General features: G+C 44.7%; 1 protein-coding gene across 1 annotated transcript in view; it reads left to right on the forward strand.

Annotated features, from left to right (window-relative positions):
* The first annotated feature begins 4,527 nt into the window (after positions 1-4,527).
* SETBP1 (SET binding protein 1) overlaps positions 4,528-24,750 on the forward strand; it is a 246,319-nt gene continuing 226,096 nt past the window's right edge. Inside the window, exon 1 of the mRNA XM_062512763.1 lies at positions 4,528-5,773. Coding sequence (XP_062368747.1) covers positions 5,282-5,773 — 492 coding nt within the window. The 5' untranslated portion in view covers positions 4,528-5,281. The remainder of the gene's footprint in view (positions 5,774-24,750) is intronic.

Below are 24,750 nucleotides of genomic sequence, written 5' to 3' on the forward strand. Positions count from 1 at the left end.
CAGAAGTGTGATCAGATGCCTGTTCCTCATCAGCATCAAAGTCATGCTGCTGGCTATCTGACAGTGCATGGACAGAGACCACAACCAAGCACGAAGTTCTAACTTCTTTTTGCAAAACATTAACAAAGGAATAGTCTGGGCCATTTTAATACTCCAATACGGGTTAACTGGGTACAGTGCAGATTGTCACATGCTGGGATGTTGGGTTTTTAAGAGCCATGACAAATTGTGACAAAGTGTTTCACAGACACTGCTTATGAAAGCAGGTTTCTGACCAAAATTTGCCCTTGGCTGGTACAAGGGTTGTCCATTGGCCTCTGGCCCAGAGGCAGCTGCATTTCCACAGTGTCATATACAACCATGGAAGCAATCTGGGAGTCTTTGATGTGAAAGGTGAAATCTCATCATTAAACTGTGATGCATAGTCTCCAGTGCTTTGTGGAAAATGGTTTTAGAAGAATGGAATATAAAGAGGGTTGCAGGATTCCTGGTATTTTGCAGAGATTAGGGATTTAATGCAATGTCCCATGGGAGAATGGAAGATCCAAAGGCAACCTGACAGACATAGAGTATAAAAAGTTGTGACCTCTACTTTTCATCCCCTGCGAGCCTCAGACTTGTGCCTTAGTTTCCCCTCATTCGAACCTGTTTAACAGATTTTTTTTTTCTTTTTCATCCATTCATTTTGGATTCTATTAATTACATTAAAAGTACTCTCAGTAGTTACAGTGGTATTAGTATAGCAGTGATTTGGGCAGCACCTCTTAATATCACTCCCAACTCCCTACTGGTGTTCCTAGTGCTTGAGCAGTTCAGAGGAACTGCAGAGGCACTGGACAGCTGAGCCTGACTTGCTTGCAGGTGTCAAAACAGTGTTTGCTTGCTCTTAATGTGGTTGCTGTCACACTCAGAATCAGAAAATCATAGAACCACTAAAGTTGAAAAAGACCCTCAAGATCATCCAATCCAAGTTTAAGGGAAACACTATGCCAAGTTTCATTTCACAGAGAATCCCAAGCAGGTGGATTGCTCCTCCCTCCTATTGACTCTTACCTCTGTTTCTGTCCTGGGCAAATTTTCACTTTAATCACTTTATAGCTGTGGCATCTGAATGCTCACAAGCACCAGGTTGCCTGAGGCAGAAGAAGGGAGCATATTCAGAACCCTTAATAGGAGACATCCAGTATGACCCAAAGGGAGGTCTTGTATTTGAAGGCTTTTGCTGCCAGAAGAGTGTTTGGGGTGCCCGGAGGAGCTGATAAGAAATGTGAGCACTGATAACAAGACTGAGCAAGCAGGTGTTTGATTATTTCTCAGTACTTATCAGAGGAAGTGTGAATCTCTCCCTAATTAAGAGCTAATGCCAACTTCTGTGAAATTTATTGTCATTCACCTGTGAATTATCCTCCTCAAATTTAACTTGACTGCAGGAAGCCTGCTAGCAGTAATACTTTCCTCCGTGAGCTTAATTTGGATGGTAAAACACCTCTGTAGCTGTTTATTGAGCAAGACTTGATGCTGGTGAGCATTGGAGGCCTGTAAGGGCAGTTTGGGTCAGCACTTAGAAGTTTAGACATATCTCATGTCCTGAGTATTTAAAATAGAAATAGAGCTCTTCTAGCAATAGGACAAGCGTGAATTTCTTTAAACCAACAGCTGGTTTAAATTGGATGTTGGGAAGAACTTCTTCCCTGTGAGGGTGGGGAGGCCCTGGCACAGGTTTCCCTGAGAAGCTGTGGCTGCCCCATCCTTGGAAGTGTCCAAGGTCAGGCTGGACAGGGACAGTCCCTGTCCATGGCACTGGATGAGCTTTAGCGTCCATTCCAACACAAACCATTCTATGATTCTGTGATTCTGCTCGAAGGCATTCTGGAGAGGGGAGGTTTCCAGCAGAGGTTACACGTTCAGAGGCCTCCTGAAGTGAGGTTTCTAATTAGTCAAAGCACAGGTAGCCTGCCCAAACTAGAAAGACGAGTATGATGTCCCTGCACCCAAGTCATTTAACTATTAACCCTGAAGGAGAGTAAGGAGATATCTAAAACAATGATCCAGTTAATTCTGGGTGCAGCATTGGAGTGCAAGGTTATTTGTTGCTACCTGTGGGTCTGGTGATATCATCTCCAGACTCTTGGCAGAACAGGAGGCCAATCTGTTTAAGCTGGGTTTTAAGGTGGCTTTGGTTTTAATTCATCTGGGTGTAATGCTATGACTTTATTTATCTGTCGCTTGTTTATGCTGAGCTGGAAGCACACAGCCGAGCAGGGATGAGCATTTGGACATTATGACCCAGCATCTGGGTCCCACAACCAGACTTTGGAGCACAAACATGGCTTTTTATTCACCCTCCATAAAACATTACCCAATGGCCCAAAACCTGAACGACACGTCCTGTCCCACAGCCATGAGCTGCATTTAAGCTCCCATTCAGCTGAGGGTCCCAAGAAGATGGGTTCATTATGGCACTGGCAGCTGTCCCTTCCTTGCACCCTTGGGGGCTGCAGGGTCATCCTGCTGAGGTGCTCCAGAGCCTGCTCTTTGCAGTCAGCAGTGCGAGAGGTTAAAATCCTGTGGGCGGAGGCCGGCACAGAGTGCCCATTGTACATGCGTGCATACCAGAGCGGTAACTCCCTGGAATGCTGCACCGCCGAGCTTTTACCACCTTGTGTTTGTGTGGCAGCCCAGGAGAGTGTGTACATTGTGTCCCTCTCCCCGTAGATTAACAATGTAAAACGGTAGATAAATAAGAGAGCTTTTTTTTTTTTGGCTTTTTTTTGTTTTGTTTTTTGCTTTTTTTTTTGTTTGTTTTTTTTTTTTTTTTGTTTTGTTTTTGTTTTAGTGATTGGTTGGAAGAGGAAGGTGTCTCTGACTCCCATCACCTCCATAGAAACAAGGAGAGGCAAGGTTCAAAGTCAGTCAATTAGGTGGAGCAGCTCCCCACAATTGGGTGGCTTTCGTGTACTAATTGTGTTAGTGATTAGCAACTACCACATGGTTTGTGTTCGAAACTATGTAAGGGCATTAATTAGGCAATTCTGCAATGGGTTTGAAGGATGTATCCTTGCTTCCCAGAGCTGAACTGGAGAGACTAGCTGACCACAGGGTGAGTCAGGGCAGGCATCCATGAGACCTTGGATCTGTTAGCTCCTCAAGATAATCTCAAATGAGACCACTGACACCAGCTCTGGGAAACAAGACTCTCCACTATGCCAGGAGATATGCACCTCAAGTAGAAGTGTTTTTGTGGTGTATTTCTATCTCCTGTCAGCTACAGAAACCATTCCTAAGGCCAGATGTCAGCTCCGAGTTCTCTCTTTTGCTTTTTTTTTAATCTTTTTATTTTTTTCTTTTTTTTTTTTTTTTTCCTTTCTGCTTGGGTCATCAGCTTGTGCTATTTATGGGAATTTTATTTGAATTTGTGTCTGCTGGGACCTGGATGGAGCTCTAGGATACTTAGGGTTTTCTACTAGTAGCCATACATGCCCAGGTCAGACAGGTGACACACAGCCACACTCCAATGCAAATGTAGATCTATAATAAAAAGCACTTGTTATTACTTCCTGTTGAATTTCAAGCTCCTGCAAAGTACCTTTAAAATGCCAAAAGGAGCCAGTGGTACGAGGATATGTGTTTCTGCTAGGTGAGCTGTGCTTTACAGTAGTGTACACTAGCACTGTTGTTCCGATTTGGTGATAAGTAGCAAGAAAATTTTTGTTTTTATTTTTTTTCTTTATGGTATATGACTGCCAAGAGTGACCTGGGAAATCCCTGGCTGTGCTCAGATCTTGATGGCAGTTGGTCAAGTGTAGCTGAGCTAATCTAGCAGGGAGCAACTCCTGAAACAGCCAGTCTGCACCCCCAGCACCTACTCTTGGCAGTGCCTTCCAGTTTCCTACTCCATTTGCCAGAAGTGCTACTCTTCTGATCCACTGGGGAGTTGTTTCTTCTAAAGTAGTGGAAAAATATATTTATTTCTCTCTACTAGTTTTGTAGATTTACATTTTCGTGGATTCTACTGCTAATTTTGTGGCTGAAATGTACTTGCCATGGGGTGTGTGTGGTGTGGCAATAGGGGAGTTTTAGGGAAGGTGAGTGAAAGCACCTCAATACTTTTTAAAGCACCCCATAAGTATTACTTTTAACTAGATGTCCTTGGGTGATACAGCTTTTTCTTCAGCTGAACAGTCACATCTTCTCCCTTTAGCTGAGGCTTTGCAAGGTAACAAGCAGGAGTGTTACCACCTCTAAGGGTTCCATCTCTGATGTTCTAAAGAAAAATAGATAAAATTTTCAAGGTTGAGAGCACAGTCTGTGTATCATCCAACTCAAGGCTTTTCCAAAGAACAGTAATACTTAAGGGCATGAGGAACTCTGGAAAACCTTGAGTTTAGCTTTTCTCCATGCACAATGCACATTTCTCAATGCTTGGGACACTGGTATGCCCTGAAAGAAGCCCAGGTGTATCCTCCTACAAATCCACTACCCCACAGAGCATCTTGGGCTGCAGTTGGTCCCTAATGAAGTATTCATCCAAGCAGGATTGCCTTCAGAATAACTGGCAACCAAGGGCATGTATCGCTCATACCTGGGAAGTGAGGAAATAGAGAGTTTGAAACTCTGCTGCTGATTCAGAGAGCAGCACCATGTTTTCTGTGCTCTGATCACTGGGTTATTGTTTAACCCAAGGCAAGTGTCTGAGTTTACTTTTTTCCCCGCTGGAAACTCTGTGACAGTGAGCATGTGGAGGTAATGAGGAGGTTCATTGGTGTGGAGAGCTGGCTGTCCCCTCATTTATTGCAAAAGTTGAGTTGAAGGTGTTTGCATTTAGACAACAATTTGGGTGTTTTTTGGTTTTGTTTTTTTATTTTTTTAGTATATGTTCATTGTCATCAATTTAACAATACACACGGCTATTGTTCATTGCTTTGTGATGTCAGATCTAGCCCTCAGAAATGCTGGTGAGCCTCGGTTCCCACTTGGCTTCAAGGAAAGTCCTTGAGATGCTGCAGGGGAAGCCTGAATGTGCCCTATGCCCTGTTTCAGTCATCTGCACTATCGTTTGATATATGTACGTACATGCTAACTTCCTCTTTTTCTTCTCCTTTCTTTTGACAGTGGCACATTTGGTCTCTTCTGAGCATCTTGCAGCCTCTGGGTGACTGGGACATTGAATTTGGTGGACAGTTGCCATTCACTCCCTGGCATCATATCTGCCCTTGCTTCCTTCATCCCCTCCTGTACTCCCCTAACCTCCGGCCAAACTCCAGGGAGTTGTGGTATTGCCATGGAGCCCAGAGAGACTTTGAGCAGCTCCCGGCAAAGGGGAGGTGAAGCAGACTTTCTGCCAGCTGCTGTCACCTCTACGAAGCCTTCGCCTGTCTCGGGCTGCGCAGGGGAGACGATGCTGTCTTCGTCAGGCACGGGGAAAGGGATCCCGGTGAGCAGTGAGAGGCTGGAGCCCGAGGAAGAGGATGAACTGGGTTCTGGAAGAGATGTGGATTCTACTTCCAATGCAGACAGTGAGAAATGGGTGGCGGGAGACGGCCTGGAGGAGCAGGAGTTTTCCATCAAGGAGGCTAACTTCACAGAGGGGAGTTTAAAACTAAAGATCCAGACCACCAAGAGAGCAAAGAAGCCCCCAAAGAACTTGGAGAACTATATTTGCCCTCCCGAGATCAAAATCACCATCAAACAGTCTGGGGAGCAGAAGCTTTCCAGAACTGGGAAAAATAGCAAAGCAGCTAAAGAGGAGGACAGATCTCACTCCAAAAAGAAGGTAGGTCCCATTCTTTTACATATTTCCAGTTTCTTCCAGAAGCAGAGGGAGAGGGAAGGAATGAATCTTCTCAATCTCAAACAAAGGCACAGCCTGTGCAAGATTTAGCCTTGGAGTGGCACAGGGCAAGTATCATCCTGTAGTGCCACATATGTATCTGGAATGATCTTGAACTATCCTTCAGATGAACCAATTCAGAAGAGAGCAAAAGTTCAACCAGGCCTCTTCTATTTTTGTATGTAATTCAGTTTTGAGATTAATGATTACATGAGTGTGAAATTAAGGAACCCACTTCTAAACTGCTTTGTGCCTGAGCACTAATGCTCAAGCCTTTTGGCAGTTAAAGCATTCAACTGCATTTTTAAAATAGAGGTATGTGCATAGTGAACAATTGAATTCATTCCTATATTCTGGGTGATGGGCTCCATTATTCTTGATTACAGCATTGTGTGAGTAGCACTATAGTTATGCTACAGAAAATGCTTCCTTTATAAGTCTCATTTTCTTTCAGATGCTTATAATTTTCTTGAGATATCCTTCTGCAAATAAATTTTTGGTACTTTAAGTATGGGTGAAAATTGAACTTTTTTTCTGTTTTTTCACTTATTCAGGGATGAGAAAATAAAGAAAATCCTTTCTTCATATGAGTTGTTTTAAGGAACACCCTTCTGATTTGCTGTTGGCTTGATTTTTCTGTAGTGTCACCTACACTTAGTACATGGACCAAATTTAGTATACTAAGCGGCACTGCTGGGGTCACAAATTTTTGGATTAGTGATATTTTCTGTCCTAAGCCTTAGCCAAGTATGTTTGGTAATGTCATAGTCAAAATACCTGACCTCTGCCTCCTTAGTAACACATGGGCTTCATGATGAGTTCAGACAGAACCCAGATTTGCTAAAAGATGCACAATTGTCTACAAATCCTGGACAAATTGTTCTGGGATGTAGGTGCCCACTGATCAGGGCTTGGGTCGTGGCTTGGTTTTATTGCTCATGCAGCTTTGATCTTTCTTCTCCCATACCTTATACACATGATGGGTGCTCAAAGGGCTATGTGAAGCCTTGAGGAGGATAATTGCCTCCTCTTCCTGGAGAAATCCTCCTCAGCAGACTGATGTAGAGCAAAATTTTCACTTTTTTAAGCCCTGATATTTCCCACTGACTCAAGGCAAAGCCCAGGGAGATTAACATCACTCACTTTTGGAATACTTTTCTTGCAAGCTGAACTTGAACACAAACCAATTTAAAAAAAAATGTAGGGTTTTTTTTGTTTGTTTGGTTTTTTTTGTTGTTTTTTTTTTGTTCATAATGCTTTAAATGACATAGTGCATGGGCATGAAAGAGGCAGCTCTCTTTAACATAGAAGAGATTTGGCCCTATAACTCTTTGAGAAGAGATTTTCCCACCTATTGTAAAGGATGGACTGCCTTCTTAGCACCAAAAATGTCTAATTTCCACTTTCCTGTCCACCCTTAATGCTTGTAGAGGTCTCTGCACAAACAGCAGTTTTATGAGAATATGCTCAGTGGCAGCATAGGTGTTACAAGCAATCCTTCCATAGCAATGTAGAGGGGAAAAAAATAACTGCAAATCCCTACCTACCATGCATGGACTGTGGAGAATACGACTGCACAAAATCACAGCCTTCATTTCTATTTATCACCCAGTCTGATGGGCATGGAAGGTGTGCTCTTTTCAGTGTGGTCATCCAAAAGGTTGAATATATAAAGCTAAGCATAAGGAAGTTACGTGCAAAAAAAAAAACCAAACAAAAACCAAACAAACCCAGCGGGAACAATAGCTTAAAAATAGGCACCTTGTAACATGGTTATGCTCAGGGTGATGACTTTAAATGCAGGAGGATAAGGAGTTTGAAAGAAGCAGATCAAGGCTCAGACACGGCTGCATCCAGCTTGAACCTGTGTTGCAAGGTCCGAGCTGGCTGGGGCTGTGCTCACACACACACACACACCCTGCTGTCAAGCTGGGAGCACTTTGGGTCAACACTGGTCTAATCTCACCATTAAAACAAACAAACAAAAAGAAAACAACCAACCAACCAAAAGAAAAAAAAAAAAAAAGAAAAAACCACCTCAGCACCCAGCAGGTGGGTGCTCTGAGCAGATGGGGAGAAGGCTGCTGCCCCGGTGCTCTATTAGCATAACACCCAACGGCTGCCGTGCAGCAGCTGCTGAGCTGCAGCTGCGGCAGAGATGTCCCCAGCAGGGCTCTGGAAGACCCCAGTGCTGTGATCTCAAGGGGTGTGATGGAGACCTACAGCTTGCATCACCAGGGTGGGGGATGACCTGAGTCCCTGAAGCTGGGGGGTTTCACACTTGCCTGCCCTTCGGTGCGTGGGGTTCCAGGATCAGGCTGGGAGCACCTTGCATCAAGGGGTGATCAAAGGCATTACACAAAGAGAGGCTGGGAGTGAGTGGGAGAAAAGTTCCAGTGCTGGCAGATGATTTCTTCTATGGCCAGTGTCTATCTTGTAATAGGTAGAGAATTTTTTGTGGTGGAGATAACCAGGAGGAAACAGCAAGCTGAAACTTGCATGAAGATGTAGCTCTCTGGTCTATCTGTGTGTTCCCCTGGAAGAGCAGAGCATGCAGGAACCCTCTGCGTTTACTTGCAGAACCATTGAGAGCTGCAGTCATGGTTGTGGGAGGGGAGGGAAAAAGTGATTTGTCACATTTAAATGGTTTTGGCGGTTTTGAAATTTCAGTGTTAGGCTGTTTTGATTGCCTGTTGCTTTAATCTGCACAAGCTCCAGAAAAGCAGCTCCTTGCAGCAGAATGAGGGAACAACACATTTAAAGAACAGGACAGACCTTCAGCTGGCATCAATTCGCTGTCCTTTAAGGATTTTTGCCAGGAGAATTTGGCCCAATGTATACATTTTCCTTGCACACGCGAGTATTATTTAGGTTTACCACCTTGCTCGTGGATGCAGAGAATATACACAGGCTGAGCTGCAAGTGCCATTCTAGTGCCTCTGGTGGGTGGGAGTGGTTACCCTGAGCATCATGGAGTAGCACCCAAATTTATTTTTCCCCTGAGGAAGTGTAAACTCTATCAGCACTTGAAAAATCCCCTTAGCTTGTTGCATAATATTTCCAGGTACATCTCCAGCAGTCCCCAGTGCTTTGAAATACCACTTAAGCATTCTTGCAGGAGTTTCAATACACTCAGCACAGAAAGCAAGTAATGAAAACATGGAAGCAATTTAAGTAACAGCATGTGGGTACACAAAGGACTGGTAATTCCAGCAATGTAAAAAGGGACTGTGAACTGGGGATATAGCATTTATTCAGAGGCCACTTAGGGAGGAAGAAGATATGCCTGTTTCTAAGCTTTACACTGCTCTGCTAATTAGGCAATAGGGGTTAGTGCCTGATTTCTAAAGCTGTGGTCCAGAGAGCAGCAGTGATTAGAAGGGGACTCTGTGGAGAGCCACGATGCTCATGTGCTGAGGCCTGGGGTTTTTGCCTTTGATTCCAGCTGCTACACTATATTAAAAGACATAAACATGCATTAAATACTTTCCTCATGTTGCTTTTCCCATGTAAGCAATCGCCCCAGGGATGTTATGTGATCCTGAATGGGAGGGGAGGGAATTCAAGAGAGGATCTTGCTGGGTGCAGTTGCTGATGCCCCGGAGTGGGGAGAGAGGCAGAGGAGAGAGTACAAGCAATGGGAACTTCTGCTCTGCTGGCTTGAATGCCTGGCTGCAACCCAACAACTTTTGGGGTTTCTTTTAAGTACAAACCATGCCAAGTTTCACATCGGCTTCCCTTACTTGAAAAAAAAGAGTAAGGGTAGTTTCCTAACCCTTTTCCTGGGGCTGCTCAGAAGCTGAATCCTAGCTAGAGCTATTTCTCTGGCTGCTTGTGTGGCAACTGGAAAGTGCACAAATGTTCTGTAAGAGTTTTCTCTTGTTTCAACCCTTTGGCACCTGGGGATGGAGTGGGCTGAATCGTTGCCACTTCTAAACCCACAAATAGCTCCATTTCATTTAGTCTGATTGGAGAGGGAGGGAAGAAAAAAGCCAGAACCCCAGAGGATGTGCTGCTGGCGTGCTGGCAAGCCCTGCAGCAGCTGCTCTCTCACCTGCAGTAGGGTTGAGTCAACCACCTCAGCAACAGTAAAGGTGCTTTTTCCTTCAGATAAGGAGACTTGTTATCAGCCTGGAAGAATACTGGAAATGTAGCACCAAAGGCAAAGAAGCAACCCATCAGCATTCCCTGCCTGCCATGTAGAATTTAACAAGTCCCAGATGAACAGTTATTTCTCTGGTTTTATTTCCTTTTTCTTGTCCATTCCCTGCATTTGTTTTTGGGTTTTCTTTTTTTTTTTTCCATTCTCTTATGTCTCTAAACACTTCATTTTCCACCCCCTGTTTCTTTAGGCACAGCCTGACAAAGGTTCTTTGCAGCTTTCATCATATGCATAATGTCCTTCAGAGGATGTAAGCTTGTGATTTTGTAATTATTACTGCACTAGAGTTATTTGAGAGCTTGAGATGGGTGAAGGCATTTTATTGCTGAGAGATAAGCACAGCAGCAAGTCAATTGGAAATAAAGCTTCCTTGTGTGTAGTCAGAGGAAACTCTATCTCTGGATTTTCTAGCAATTTTTTTTTGTTTCCTTTTTTTTCCCTTTGAGTTTCTGTAGGTGTTTGCCATTTTTCTGCAGGAAGCAGTTCCAACACTTCCCCCTTGAAATTCAATTCACAGTCTTCCTTTTCACTGCCCCACATATGCAACTTCTTCTGGTGATTCACCTTTCCTTGAAGACTATCTCATTCACATGCTTTCACCATTGCTGATGCCAAATTGATTTTTGCCTTTTTATTCTTTTATATTCCTTCATTATATTTATATATACCTATGATAGTAATTATAGTTAGCATTTTACCTACTCTATTAGACAGAAAGACAAAATAAATTCCCTAGTGTCTCCAAGCCAGAAGTCCAAGGTTATATCCTTGGGGAAGCCAAGGTTGAAACTAGCTGTCCCAGGCACATTTCCATAAACAAAGTTTAGTTCCTATCCAAAAGAGGCAGAATTGAAAGAAGGTTGAAATGGGAGGGAATTACCTCACCACTGATGTCTCTAACTGCGGAATTTTGTCAGATATGCTAATTTGCTAAACATATAAAAATTGTGTATGTGTTAAGCTATGGGTCCATCTTCGGTGTTTTCAACCTGGCAAATTGTGCACCTAAGGGTCCTGGTAAAGGTAAACCCTTTTGATCACCTAACTGTGTCTGGCTCGTGATTTTAGGACCAGTGAAAAGGCATCATTTCACGCCTCCTTTTTCCACAGAAGATCACAAGTGCTCCCCCTCCTCTCCTTCCCGCTTCTTTTTATTGATGACTGCACATTGCACTTTCCCTCCAGGTTCTCATGTGCATCCACAGCTCTTGCTGGATTACCCCTGTGCTGGACTCATCTCCCCGGTGATTTTTGTGCATGATCATCCAATTGCTCACCATGCATGCTTATCCCTCTTTGCTAGGGGCATCTCTGTGCAAGATATCATCTGAGTCAGCTCTTCCAGTTTTGATCTGGGGTTGAGTGCTTGCTCCTGAGGAAAGGAAGGCACCTGTGTGTTAATCGTACCTGGTTGAAATGGTAGGGCTTGATTTACAGCTGTTTTATCTTTTTCTTCCTCTCACTGTCCTCAGTTCCCCCCCCCCCCCCCCAAAGGGGGGAACATCCACAGTCCCTTCAGCTTGGACCTGTTTCTGTGCTGGTTTAGTCCCTGCTCAGCCCCCTCCCTGGTTAAGACATAGTGGAAGAACCCCAGAAGTGCCAACACAGTGGAGGAGTGCTTCCAAGGTGAAAATGGCTCTTGAACAGCTGAGAGATCAATGCAGAGCTACTCTAGAAGGCACCAGGCTCCTGGCACTCTCAGTCTTTCTGCACAAATGCATGGGTGCAAAGCTACACAAACTCAGCTCTTTGATAGGCATCCCAGGTTTCCTGCAGGCTAGTTTTTCTTTCTACTACACTGTTGAAAGCACAAATAAAACAGCTGCAGTTTGGTGGTCTCCCACCTCAGGTATCTTAGGTGCACTGCAAAAAAAAAGAACAAGAATTAATATTTGTTTGGTTTGGATTTCTTTTTTTTTGTTTGTTTGCTTGCTCTTTTTTGTTGTTTTCTTTTTTTTTTTTTTTTTTGTGAAAACATTAATTTCTTCACTTAAGAAACCGGTTTTTCCAGGAACTGAGAACCACTTAGGTTCATCTTGGTCGATGAAGGCACCTGAGATGCTCACACTGGGAGCTGAGTCATCTTGATCCCCCACATAGCCATCTGGAGGAGGCTGGTCTCACCTGAAGGTGGTTCAAAGCCTCTCCATGAAGAGCTGGAGGGCTCAGTCCCAGCTTTTAACCCTTCCTTCCCCTCTCCTTCTGGAGAAGTGTCTATCTTGCATAATGTCCTGGATATCTGGATATCTTGTGACAGGAATAAGGCAGAGTGTCTTTTCCAGCTCAGTGCTCTGCCTGAGCCAGCTGATACCCATCCCTCAGTTCTGACTGCTCCCAAAGAACAGTGATTTTTTTTTTTTTTTTCATCTAGTCAAGTGGGTGCTAAAGGAGCAAACATCTGTCTGTGAAGGGATGGGCTGAGGAAATGTAAGCAGGCTTTTTCTGCTGAACACAGTCAGACTGCCAAACCTGGAAGACTTGGAGTACTTGATTAGCTGCCATATGACCAGGGCTTGGGGAGGCTGTCTGCGTAGAGGACAGGTTTTGTTTTGCAGCAGTCTCTCCCTCCCACAGCTGAGTTTCGATGGCCTTCTGTGACATTTCCTTGTTTATTTGTGCTGTGTCTTCCTCTTCAAACCATGACAAAATATCTAAAGACATGGTATTAGGATTGAGGAGGTGCTGCAAGGAAGCAACTGGGACAAGTGCAGGAAACTGAGGATCCGGCTGGAGGTCCTTAGCCCCAGTCACCAAACTGCAGGAGGAGAGGGGGCAAACCCTTGGCCAAGTTGCATGTGTGCTGTTCCAAAAGCACCATGGCCTCCAGGCTAACAGAGATGGGGATGTTTCATGCTGGCACTGACACCCAGGGCTGCAAACTGGTTATGTTTTCATTTGCAGAGGTTTTGGGGTGTCAGTCCTTCATGCACATATCATGTTCTTCCAGCATTAGCTTTTGCCTGCAGCGCTTCCTTTCCTCCCCTTCCAGGCGTGCCTGACCACAGATACCTTCTGATTTACCTGCAGACTTTTCACCTTTACTTCCTTTTTCACATAAATACAAACACACAACACACACAGCTAGCCCCCTTAGGTCAGGTCTAATTCTTCCCATGTTTCATTCCCAGATGGGCTTCTTGCTGGCCCCATTCTCCTGCCCAGACAGCTGGGCCCATTTTAGTTCATTTCAACGGAAAGCCTGTCTTTACCTGGTACCCTCAGCTTATCTTTTCTTTAGCTTTTTCTAAGAGAGGAGAGAGTTGTGAAGGTTGGTTTCTGGCCACTTTCCTCCTATGTGACTTCTCTAGTGTCTAGTGATGAATGAACTTTTTAGCCAAGTCCTTTTTGGGAACCTCCGATGATTCCCTTTCTTCTAGCTGGAGAACAATTTGAATAAAACATGTTAGAATATGGTATTCCACAAACTGTGATTTTGCATCACATTTGATCAAAACTGGACAAAATAATAAATATTGAGGAGAGAGGACTGTGCAGGCAGGCAAGAACTTTGTGTGTGCATTCATATACACACAAACACAGTGAGACCATATTAGCCTTGTTTCCTTAGGAAACTGGTCTAAAAATATCCAGAATAAACACAAATTGTTTTGATTTCTAATGCTGAGACTTTTCCAACTGTTGGATTTTAATATGCTTCCATTTCAGATGTGACCCTCGAGAATGAGTCCAGTTAACTGTGTTTTAATAAGAGCATTATTTTCCATTTCTTGCCATTAGTTCTAGCAGGAGTTAGGCCAGTGGCTGTTGGCTTCTTCATTTCAGGACATAAAGTGCTATTTCTACATATGTGGACCCTGAGCTACAGGTGGTTTCTATGAGGAAAGGAATTCTCAAGCCATGGTGTGTGTACCAATAGCATGACACTGCCTCAGTGTAGGATGGACAGCAAAATCTACTTCTCCAGACTGGGCAGAGTAGTATCTGTCCAAAGATCTTCTTACTATTTTAATTTTTTCCCTGGAACCATGGGCTAGCAGTGAGGGCCAAGGTGTCTTACTACAGGTTGCAAATGGGATTGTATACCTGAGATCTGGCTTGGGCTGTGGCCAAGACAGGTTAGCTGAAGATGAGGACATGGTCATTCAAGATAGACAGTCAATCACAGCTGTGTTTTCAGAACCAAATGGGGTTTTAAGGTGCTGTCCCATGCTGCTGCTGTGCATCTATGTCTGCTGTTGGCAGGTCCTGCACAAAGGAAGGCATCAGGAGAGCCTGTCTTCCTGCAGGAATTTCACAAGTTCTGTAGAAAGCAGGATAAGTGGAGCCATCCTGTCTCTTAGTACAGAATGTGAAATAAAGCAATGAGATTAAGTGACTCACTCAAGGAACCTGTCAAAGTCTGGGTTAGTGCTCAAACTTTTTTCAGTGAGCTGTGGTTGCTTAACCATGACACAGTTGAGTCTCCCAGGGTTGGCCTGATCTCCAAGCATTGAGTGCAGAGCCCTTATAGAAACTAGTCCTCTTCTAGCTGTCATTTAAACAGACCAATTTGTTTCAAAATGGTTAACTCCCTGCATCTTCACTGCTCACTTAAAAATAAAACTCATCTCAGGGAAGAGCTAGGGCTGGATGCAGAAATAAGGGGGTGGAGTTTTGGGGCCAGCATGCAATTGGTTGACCTAGATGCCCTTAATAATCCCTTATGGTCTGTAAACCCTAAAATGTGGTAAGAGTTGAAAGAGGAATGTCTACTGGAGGACTCATTATCTTCTCATCAGTTTCTCATGGCTCTCTCTCACTGGGTGGCAAGGTCTGCAGAGAGAGATTATATCTTTTTATTGACATTGGGTGTTACAAAAACTCTACCACTATAAACTTGGGTGGTTCATTGAGGAATTTCAGTACTCTGCAGCATTCTAACTTCATGTGAGCAGCTCTCCCTCCACATGGCTAAAAGATGAAAATCAGCCCTGAGGGCATTTGTGGGTAATTCTGACTTGCCCAATGCTCTCCCTTTCAGAAGGAATGTGGTGGCACAAGCAAATGAGCCAGAGGACATGGCCCCCCTCTCTCCATGCTGAGGACTCTGACAAGGAGAGGACCAAGCTCTGGACTTCCATGAGTCACCAGGATCACACCCTCGCCTCATCACAGGGCGAGTCACTGCTTCCCCAGCTGGTGCTTCTGTGAGAAGGCACTTCTGTATGGCAAACATTTCCTAGGAGGATGTGTAGGAAATAGTTTCCTCATACCTCCGAGGTAGAGCTTACACTGGGGTTACTAAATAGACTTTTATCAGTAGTCTCCCCTGCTCCTCAGTAGAACATTGTGCTGGCCTGGGTAGCTTCACCAAAATTTTACCTGCTGTATTCTCGGGTGGGTAATTTGATGAAAGGTCGCCTTAAGACTAAGAAAAGTAGACCTGAAACAGATTTCTTTTTTTTTTGCTGGGGAGCAGCAGCACTAACAGGGTCTTGATCAGCCCTCATTTCTGCCTCTCACCAAAGTCTATTCATCTGCAGGAACAGTCCCAGCATTAGTCACCTGGTTAATCCACATTAACAGGGAGCTTGAAGGCACTTCTTTATTGCATCTTCTCCTGGGAACTGATGCTGTTGGATTTACAAGGTATTCTGGTTCTTATATCCCACGCTGTGTGCAGGTTAGATGGGGATCATTAATTTGTCCTGTCCATTTTCTGACATTGTGTCCACCAGCCCACAGCTGGTGAAGTTCTCTTCCCAAAGACAGCCTCTTGCTTTCCATGGGATACTTTTCTTCAATAATTTATGTAATTAGCAGGACAAATACCCTCCAGCCTGCTCTCTCTCTGGTCTTAATTCCATTGCACCACTTGTAACTATATTCCTGATTTGAAGGGGGGGAGGGTGTGGGAAAGCCTATTTGCTTCTGTGCCTACAGCACAGCCATCATAGGAGGAAATGGGGAGAGGGTGATGGGGAGGGACTGTCCTTAGGTCACCAGCTCTGGGTGTGGGCAGGAGCTGCTCGTAGTCACTGGGGGACGGAGACTGCCAGCCTGCTCCTTGGGAATCTGTGAAGAATAAGGTGGCTCTGCTGGAGGGCAGCACATCCTTTGCTGCTCCCCGTGCTTTGGCTGGCACCCGCAGTGCATAACCAAGCCATGTTTCATCCTTGGAGCTTGCTTGGGTACTTGGGATGTGGAGTTCTGGGCTGTAAAAAAGAGTGGGAATTTGGACCTTCATGTTATCTGGAGGATGTTTTAAAGAAAAAGGAAGGCAGCTTGTAAAACACAACCAGATGCTCAACTTGAGGCATTTGAGTGTGGTAGAATGGCTGGCAGTGATTTACCCTTGGCTTTCTGCATTTTCTGGAGCTCATATCACTGATATATATGCAAGACTTTGGTATAGTAGGACTGTTGCAAATTATTCTCTAAATAAATATTTTACTATCTACATGTTTTTTTGGCCACTGAATTTCACTTTAACATGCTTAGATGCTGGTGTTGAGGATTTCCTGCGGTGTTGAAAAGGTGGGAGATGGAAACCATGACTTTTTCAGTTTTATCTGACCTCACTTAATCTAATAGAATCAGCACAAGCCCATGGGGTACAGCAGCTGCATGCTGGAGATAGAAGTCAACTCAGTCCATCTTGGCCACACGGTTTAATAGGCCTATGAAATACCTGGGTCAAAGGCCAACCACCATGCCCATATTTGTCACATCTCAGTGATGTGTATCCTGGCAGGTTTTTCTTTTTGTTCCTCCCCGGCATGGAAAGAACCATCTGCCGGATTGGCTTTCAGAAGAATTTTGAAAAATACCAATTTCCCTTTGTTGAGTGGGGTGTGTGTGAGGGGGTGGGGGCACGCAGGACAGAAGGAGGAAGGAGAGCCTGACCTAAAACCAAGCCAGTATTTTCAGGGATTTTAGAATAGCTTGTATTGTGTTTCCTACTCCCCAAGGAAGGGTTGTCCTCTTTCTTCTTTTCTCTTTGATTCGATTCCCTGCCACTCTGTGAGCAAGTCAGAAGCTGCAGCTGCTGCTGTCAGCTGGGAAGGGAGTCCCCTTGTTTAAAAACCATGTGTTAATCCCTGGTTAGAAAAAGTAGCAATGCTTTATGCTCCCCTTATAGCTCCCTTTTCTCTCTGCATCTTCTCTGCCTGCTCACAGACTTGCCACTTGTGTGAAAACAGATGCAGGTTGACACCAAAGAGACTCAACAAGGATCACAGGTAGCATGAAGGTCTGTAAATAAATAAGCCTAAAGCCTGGGCAAAGTGACCAAATATATTTTTGACAGTAGGGTGGGAGTCAGAAAGGCCAAGTGTGTTATGAGGTCTGGGGGTAAACTGTGGAGACCTTTAGGACATGGGAAGTAGTTCTTGTCATAGCTGTTGGACACAGATAGGTGAAAGTGTTTGCTCAAGGGGCCTGTACTTTGTTCCTAAGGAAAAGCCAGCAGCCCAGTGGGAGAGGAATTTAAAGAGTGAGGTAAGGAGAAAGGAGTATTTGGGCTCTGCCAGATGGAGACAGTCATGCAGGCAGTGCTGGAGAGAGTCTGATGGGTAAATAGGAGACCCAAGGGGCTCAGAAAGTTTACCATCAGGTGTGATACCACAGCATTGATGGGTGAATGTGAAAGGTGTCCTGAGGCTGAAACATCAAAGAAAGAAAGGGTTTTGATTTTGACCATCAAAGAACACCTTCCTGTCTTTTCTAGTAGAACAAGAAAATGAATCACCACAAAGACAGGGGAAAAGGACTTAGATGATGGATCATACTTACAGAAAATTGAAGGCAGTGCCCTGTAACTGTTATAGATCATAGAATTATTTGGATTAGAAACTCTTTACCACAGGTAAAGACAACTTTAGACTGTGTCACCTCTGAATGCTACAAAAGAACACAGGTTTTCAGGTCTTTCTGGAGGTTTCGAAGCAGAAAATTGAGGCAGACAGAGGTGTCTCATCCAGGGCCATTGGGGAAGGCATCCCACCACCCACTACCCCAGCTGCAGCAAGGACCCTGCTCCCACCCCATGGCTTGGCTGGATGGGTCATGCCCCCACCATGCCCCAGATCTCCTTGTCCACATGCTGTAAGGAACAACAGGGCTCCCTGCAGGCTTTTCCTGCCACCCTTTCTTCCCCAGACGTGTCGGTGCTGGCAGACCAGCAATGCCCACCCACCGTGGGCAGCAGGTGGGCCAAAGCTCCGGCACTCGGGCTCCTTCCCAGCAGATTACCCCTGACCTCTGCTCCCCGCTTTGGGGGACAGGAAGGAGCCAGCCCGTGGCTGCACCCCACGCTGCTGCCCTGCCTTCCTTCGCCGGCGTGGCCCCTCGTTAATAGAGAGGTGTAATTGGGAGCCAGCCCTCCCTCCATCCCGTCTGGTGTGAGGCCATTTGTGCGCTGGAGGAGGAGGGGTAGGCCCAGTGCTGAGGGGGGAGCTGGCAGCGGGAGACAGAGGGAGGGAAATCTCCTTTGTTTGTTCAAGTAATTTAGGCCTCAGATGCTGTTTTGGTTTGTTTGGTTTATTTGTTGTTGTTTTGTGGGTTTTGTTGTTTTTTGTTTTTTGGTTTTTTTTGAGAGAGAGGGAAGCAAAATAGTTGTTTGGTCGGTGCTGGCAAAGGTGTGCTCCTGGTGTGTAAAAAATATCCCGAGAGCAGAGGGAGCAAAGTGCAGCAAAGCAGTGTGGATTTAAGCATTTTGCATTTGCTCCTTGAGTTTGCCAGGTGAGAGGTGAATCTTGGAAGGAGCCCAAGCAATAACAAAAAACAAACAAACAAACAAAAAACTAAACAACTGAGGAAGAAAAAAAAGAAAAAAGAAATAAAAAAGCAGGAAAGAAATTTAGCCTTCTTAACTGAGCTGAGAGCAAGCATAGGGGAGCTGCTGGCTTTTGCAGCCAATGAATTTTGTTTTATATGTGCTAGCACATTGCTTTTGGAATCAAGATTTTCTACTTCATGTGCACTAACACACTGCCTTTGGCGTTAAGATTGCAGCTCTCCTATGCCTCCCCGTTCTCCATCTACCCCATTAGACATCTCTTTTTTTTTTTTTAAGAGAATAGAAAATCAAACAAAACAAGTGACAAACATTCTTCTGTCCATTTTAAGTTGAAGTAAAACATTTAAGCCTCATTGAAAGGCCTAAACTAAGTTGAAAATGTCTGTGCTGTGAAGGGTGGGCTTTGCCATTGAAACCCTTGTGTTTCAACTGTGTGAAAGTTGCAGAAGAATGCACATGGGATATGCAGAATTTATTTATTTATTTTTTTTTAAAGTTAGAGAATAGGGTAGTGGTGTGAAAGAAAGAATTAGTTATGGCAAATCTTATTAGTGTCCATTGTAAGCAGAGAAGCGGAGACATATGGGACCACTTGCAAAATTATTTCTTGTTTATTCAGCTTCGTAACCGAAGCAAATTTTTTTGCATAGTGTCATTTATTTGGCAGCTGGAGGGCTGTGGAAGGTGTGTTTCTATGAAGCAAAAAGGGGGAAAAAGAGAACACAGTGTTGGTATTCCATTAAAACTGATGCTCAGTGCTTTGTTTGTCAGGTTTTGGCAAGGCTTTTTGCTTTGAAAGCCATTCAAAAAGGATCGAAGCAGATGGCAGGGAGATCCTGTTTGTGTTATTTTTGGACATTCCCATTGAAAGTCTCAGATTGTTGTCCTTTTTCCCCCTTCCCCCACTCATGCATGTTTTTCTTTCTTCCTTCCTTTCCCCTTTCCTTCTTGAGAACATTTTTTATTTTCTTAAAGCATATATTATTAATCATATAGCATCATCTAAAAGCTGGGTGTGTTTCTGATGAACCAAGCTGTGGCTAGTTTATATTTTTGTTTGTCTAAAATCAGATAAAGCGGTGAGGGGACTGTGTCCTGAAGCAGCACAAAGCAGAGTTAGCAGGGTGAGCTGAGAAGCCAGACTGCCATTTTATGGGGTTCAGATCAACTGCAGCACATTTCCCTGTCAGACCAGCAGCTGTATTGAGCTCAGCCAGCAAGTTTAGGTTGAAGGTCTCTGATAAAATAATTTTAGTGAACCCCCATCCTTTCAAAGCCCTTGTGGAGGAAAAGACCAGCTGTAGATATACTGAAAAACTGAACTAGCCCTGGCTCTTTGTGGTGGTCTTCCCATGTCACTGGTCAGATTTGTTGGTCACAGACAGCCCGGAAAGCTTTTGTTCTGCCATCATCAGTGCCCGGATTGTGGTAGGGAGAGACAACTACATTGCCTCACACTGATGGTATAAACAGCTTCCCTGAGCAGTAATTTAGTTTCGAATAACACCACTGGAAATGTCTGCAGTCCTTTTCATTTGGAAGTCTTCACAGAAGCCCTTCACAGCCTTTGTGCAGGCAATGCAGCAAAGCTGAGTCTGGTCCAATCAGTTAAAGCATTTGGCTAGCCCAGGTCTATTAACAAGGATGTGCACACACAAGGAAGATGGGAGGTCTTGGCTGCAGTCGGTATCCAAAAGTTCAGGTGATTCACCCGAAGCTCCTCCAGATGATTAAATCTCTTAAGCTAAGCTGGAAATCTCGAGGAAACAAGCATTATCATGCTCATTCTGTCAGTGGTTATTCCCAGATAGAAACAGATATTTAAATCCTCAAATCTTTGCATCAGGTGATATTAGCAGTACATTGGCAAAGGAAGGTGGTTTTCAAGGACATTAAGATTTGGCCCAGGAAAATAAGCAAATGAACTTTAAAGGTTTCACTTTTACTACTGTAACCCTACAAGACAGTTCAGTGCAGGTTGTGTTTGAGTTCAAGGAGGTGATTCATCTTGGTTTTTAGATTGATCGAACCTGTATACCCACATCCGCAATATTTTTTTTTTTTTTGTTAACTGATGCGCTGAGTGAACCCACTTCAGAAACTCTCATTTTGTTCTTAATTGAATGAATGCTCAGAAGTCCTTCATGTGCATTGCAGCACCTGAGTTTCAGTGCTGTAGTTGTAAGGTGGTAGTGGTGACCCATTATGTGTGACATGATGTTTCTTGAGGTGCATCTTACTGGCTGCAATAATCTGTGGAGGATAAAAAATAAAACAATTTTCACCTTCCTCTCATTGTTATCTCTTGCTAGACGAAGAACATCCCCTTTGGCAGAATTTTTGCTCTGCAGTGCTGACTTTTATGCCTGCCTTATTAAAGTTTGGCAACTCCATCTTGTTACCTACTGGATGAGCCTTCTGCTCGGAGGACCTTCCCCTGCTCCTGGGGTGGCACAGCAGCTCTGCCCAGTGAGGATTTCCCTTCGAGAGCTTCCAGGGATAAGGGCTTTCCTGGCACGTTGAGAAAGGAGCCAAGCAACAGTCTCAGCCTAGACAAAAGGCAAACTCGACCTACTATTTGTGTAGTTACTTAAACATGATTTAACCTAAATAATGCACACTGTGACTTGGCTGGGGGAGAGGGGGAAGTGGAGGAGAAGAGTTTGTTTCTAATGAGCCAGGAGACAGCACAATTAATTACATATGAAGGACAGATAACTGACAGCAAACTGTCTACAGTAGAGAGAAACAAAATACTGATGTGAACAATTAAAGCCTCCATGTGATAGAAGGGTCAGCGATTTCTCATAGAGAAGGTGGCTGGGCACAGCCCCTGGAGAGCCACAGTGGATGCTTGGCTGAGCGGGAGGCCAGGTGGGCAGAGATTTTGGGGTCCTCCACCATCAAAGCTGAGCAGGCATTTCTGAGGCTGACAGGCAGCGCTCTGGGCATTATTTTCATCACATGCAGTTTTGACAGCGGAACTGTTAGCTACTAATCTCAGCAACATGTGAGTCAGGGAGGAGAGTGGGTGAGGCAGCAGAGCAAAGGCTCCATGGGCAATTAGGTACCTGACTCAGGATGCTGCCAGCCACATGCAGGAGAGATGACAGAGGTTTTCCTTCCCTTTGTTTCCTTATTTTTTTTTTTTTTTTTAATTTTCCTTACCATCACCCAAATGTGGAAGTGCAAATCTCAGTAGCTGGCAGTTGAATTCTTTGAGGAACAGGGTCAGAAATTTCCATCCTCTGCTCACCATCCCTAAACTTATATATAACTCATCCTATAACTTATCACTCAACACCACTTTCATCCTCCCCTCTCTGCTGGCCCATCCTGTGGCCAGCCCCTGGCTGTAAAGGTTTGAAGGTAAAGGCTGATGGATTAGCCTAGGGAAGGGCCAAAGGTTAAATGAGCAGGGCTAGCAGCATGCAAAGGGCTACGATTGAAATATTTGCTGAATGCTGACAGGCAGCAGAATAGAGGCAGACAAGTGGCAAATTCCTGTTTTCTCCTCTAATTGAGAAAATATTTTGGGTGGTATTCAGGCAGGCTGCAGATCAAGGCAGGGAAAGTCAGCCAGCCAGGGAGGGAAGGATGGGAGGACTTTAATAAAAACACTGTTCCCACTAAACCTCTTTCCAAAAGCTTTGCATTTATTCTTGCAGAAATCCCTGGAGCCTGGGGCTTACCTTTTGCTTGGTCATTTTTCCCATACAACTGCAGAGCTGAAATGCTGCCCCTCTGAACTTGACATGCCTCACAAGCAGAATTTGACCAATTCTTGATGTTTTTGCAGTTATAGAAGTTTTCCTTTCATTGAATTGTAGAAATGTTTGGGTTGGAAAGAACCTTCAAGATCATCTTGTTCCAAGCCCATGACATGGTCAGGGACATCTTCCACCTGACCAGGTTGCTCCAAGCCCTGTCAAACCTTTCTTTGCAAGTTTAGCTTATGGCATGGAGGTACTGCTGTGGAAAATCCAGATGTGAGGATCCATCTCCCATTTGCTGGACAGAGATTTTTGAGATTTGATGGTGTATTGATAAAACATGACAACTACTCAACCCTTGATTTTTATTTGCTTTAACAGTAATAAGACTCCCCTGTGTTTCAAGCCTGTGTAATGCATGGTGCTCTTGTGCCTGGACAGGGTTATTACAGTCATCATGGAAGTACAGGGAGAGAAATTGTGTTTGTCTGGTGCATGACAGGTTGGCTGCACTGATTTCTGCTTTGAGCCAGCCCCCTGGCATTCCTTGCTTGCTCTTGGATGTGGGTGGGAAGCTCTGGTGTCACTTGTGAGGAGGAAATTCCAGGTTGTTGTGGTCAAAAGCAGTTCGCTGGCCTTTCACACCCTGACATCTTCCTGCAAGGGATCATTTAATCCTTCAAATACCCTCTGCCTTAAGACTTCTTCTTTCCCCTTCCCCAAATGCTCCTACAAAAGCTGATAATGTACTGAGAAGGTTTCAATTAATGCAATTTCCTTCTTTCTCAGAAATATGGTCTTAGTTAAGGAGTCAGGGAGAAGGGAAGAAAGATGTAAAAAGAAACAGCTCTTTAAGCCAAAAAACAGCATGAGGGTCAGCAAAGTTTACATTCCCTTCTAAATGCTCTTGTCATAAAGCTGGGAGGCTGAATTATAAAATGTTTTCTGGAGCATGCCATAACTGCACCAGAGGAAGGTTTTGGCAGGAGTGTACCCAGTTTGTGGCCAGCAAATTGTGTTGCATTTGGGCTCTTGGAATCTCATGTGCTCCTTAAAGATGCCCAAGAGGCAGTCAAGAGATTCCTAATACACAATATGAGCTTGGTTAAAGCTTTAGCATTTATCAACAGCTCCAAAACTTTGTTGTTGAGCAAAAAGAAGGAAAGCTTGCCTAGTTTTGTGGATCAGCTTCCAGTGAGGCATGCTGAGGGCTGCCAGGGTTCCATTCTGCTGGCCTTGCACCACAGTTGCTCCTGGAAAGCACTTGACACTGTTGGGGCAATATTCCTGCTGCTGGAGTAAAGCAAGAAATTATTTTTTTCACAGCCTATGGCTGTGAAGCAGCTGGTGTGTTGGTTGCTCAGCACTGCAGATTTCTGCCTTGATTCAGGAGGTCTGTGATGGGAATAAAGCAGCACAGTCAACACCTTACAGTGGGGAAACTGAGGCACTAGCAGAGATCGTGTCCAGAGAAAGGAACGGAGCTGGGGAAGGGGCTGGAGCCCCAGGAGAGGCTGAGGGAGCTGGGAAAGGGGCTGAGCCTGGAGAAAAGGAGGCTCAGGGGGGACCTTGTGGCTCTGCACAACTCCCTGACAGGAGGGGACAGCCAGGGGGGGATTTGGGATCTTATCCCAGGGAACAGGGACAGGAGGAGAGGGAACGGCCTCAGGCTGGGCCAGGGGAGGTTTAGACTGAATATAATATTTTTCTTCACCACAGGGCTACATCACCACCCCATGAGGGATTTAAAAGCCATGTGGCTGTGGCATTTGGGGACATGAGTCAGTGGTGGCCTTGGCAAAGCTGGGGGAATGGTTGGACTCCATGATCCTGGAGGTATTTTCCAACCTAAAAGACTCCATGACTCTGTGCCTCCGTCTGCATAATGCTCTGTGTCAGAATGAGCTGAAAATGAAGCCCCTGACTCATTCAGTCATCAAACCACCCTCCTGCCTTTAAATCAGGGTCTGTCTTGACCTTCCCTTACCCCCTCAGTCTGTGCCTGGGTTGCACAAGGGAGAACAAAGTGACACTTGTTTGCCTCATCCAAAGAGCTCACTCAAGCAGGTGATTGTCTTGCCTCGTTTTGCAGTCCCAAAACAAAGTGTTGAAGTGTTGTTCTTGGATGTAAAACATCCCATATATTCCCCTGGGACTAGATTTTTGCTTTCTGACTGCAAGTGGCACTGAAAGGAAAAGAGGTCAAAATTGCAGGATAAGGGAAATAATTCCCAGGTGCTGAAATTAGGAGAAAGATGTGAGCACTCATCCTCTGCACTCCTCACAGTACAAGGAGCAAGGAGCT

Source organism: Cinclus cinclus, chromosome Z (assembly GCF_963662255.1).
Source record: "Cinclus cinclus chromosome Z, bCinCin1.1, whole genome shotgun sequence".
NCBI classification, from domain to species: Eukaryota; Metazoa; Chordata; class Aves; order Passeriformes; family Cinclidae; genus Cinclus; species Cinclus cinclus.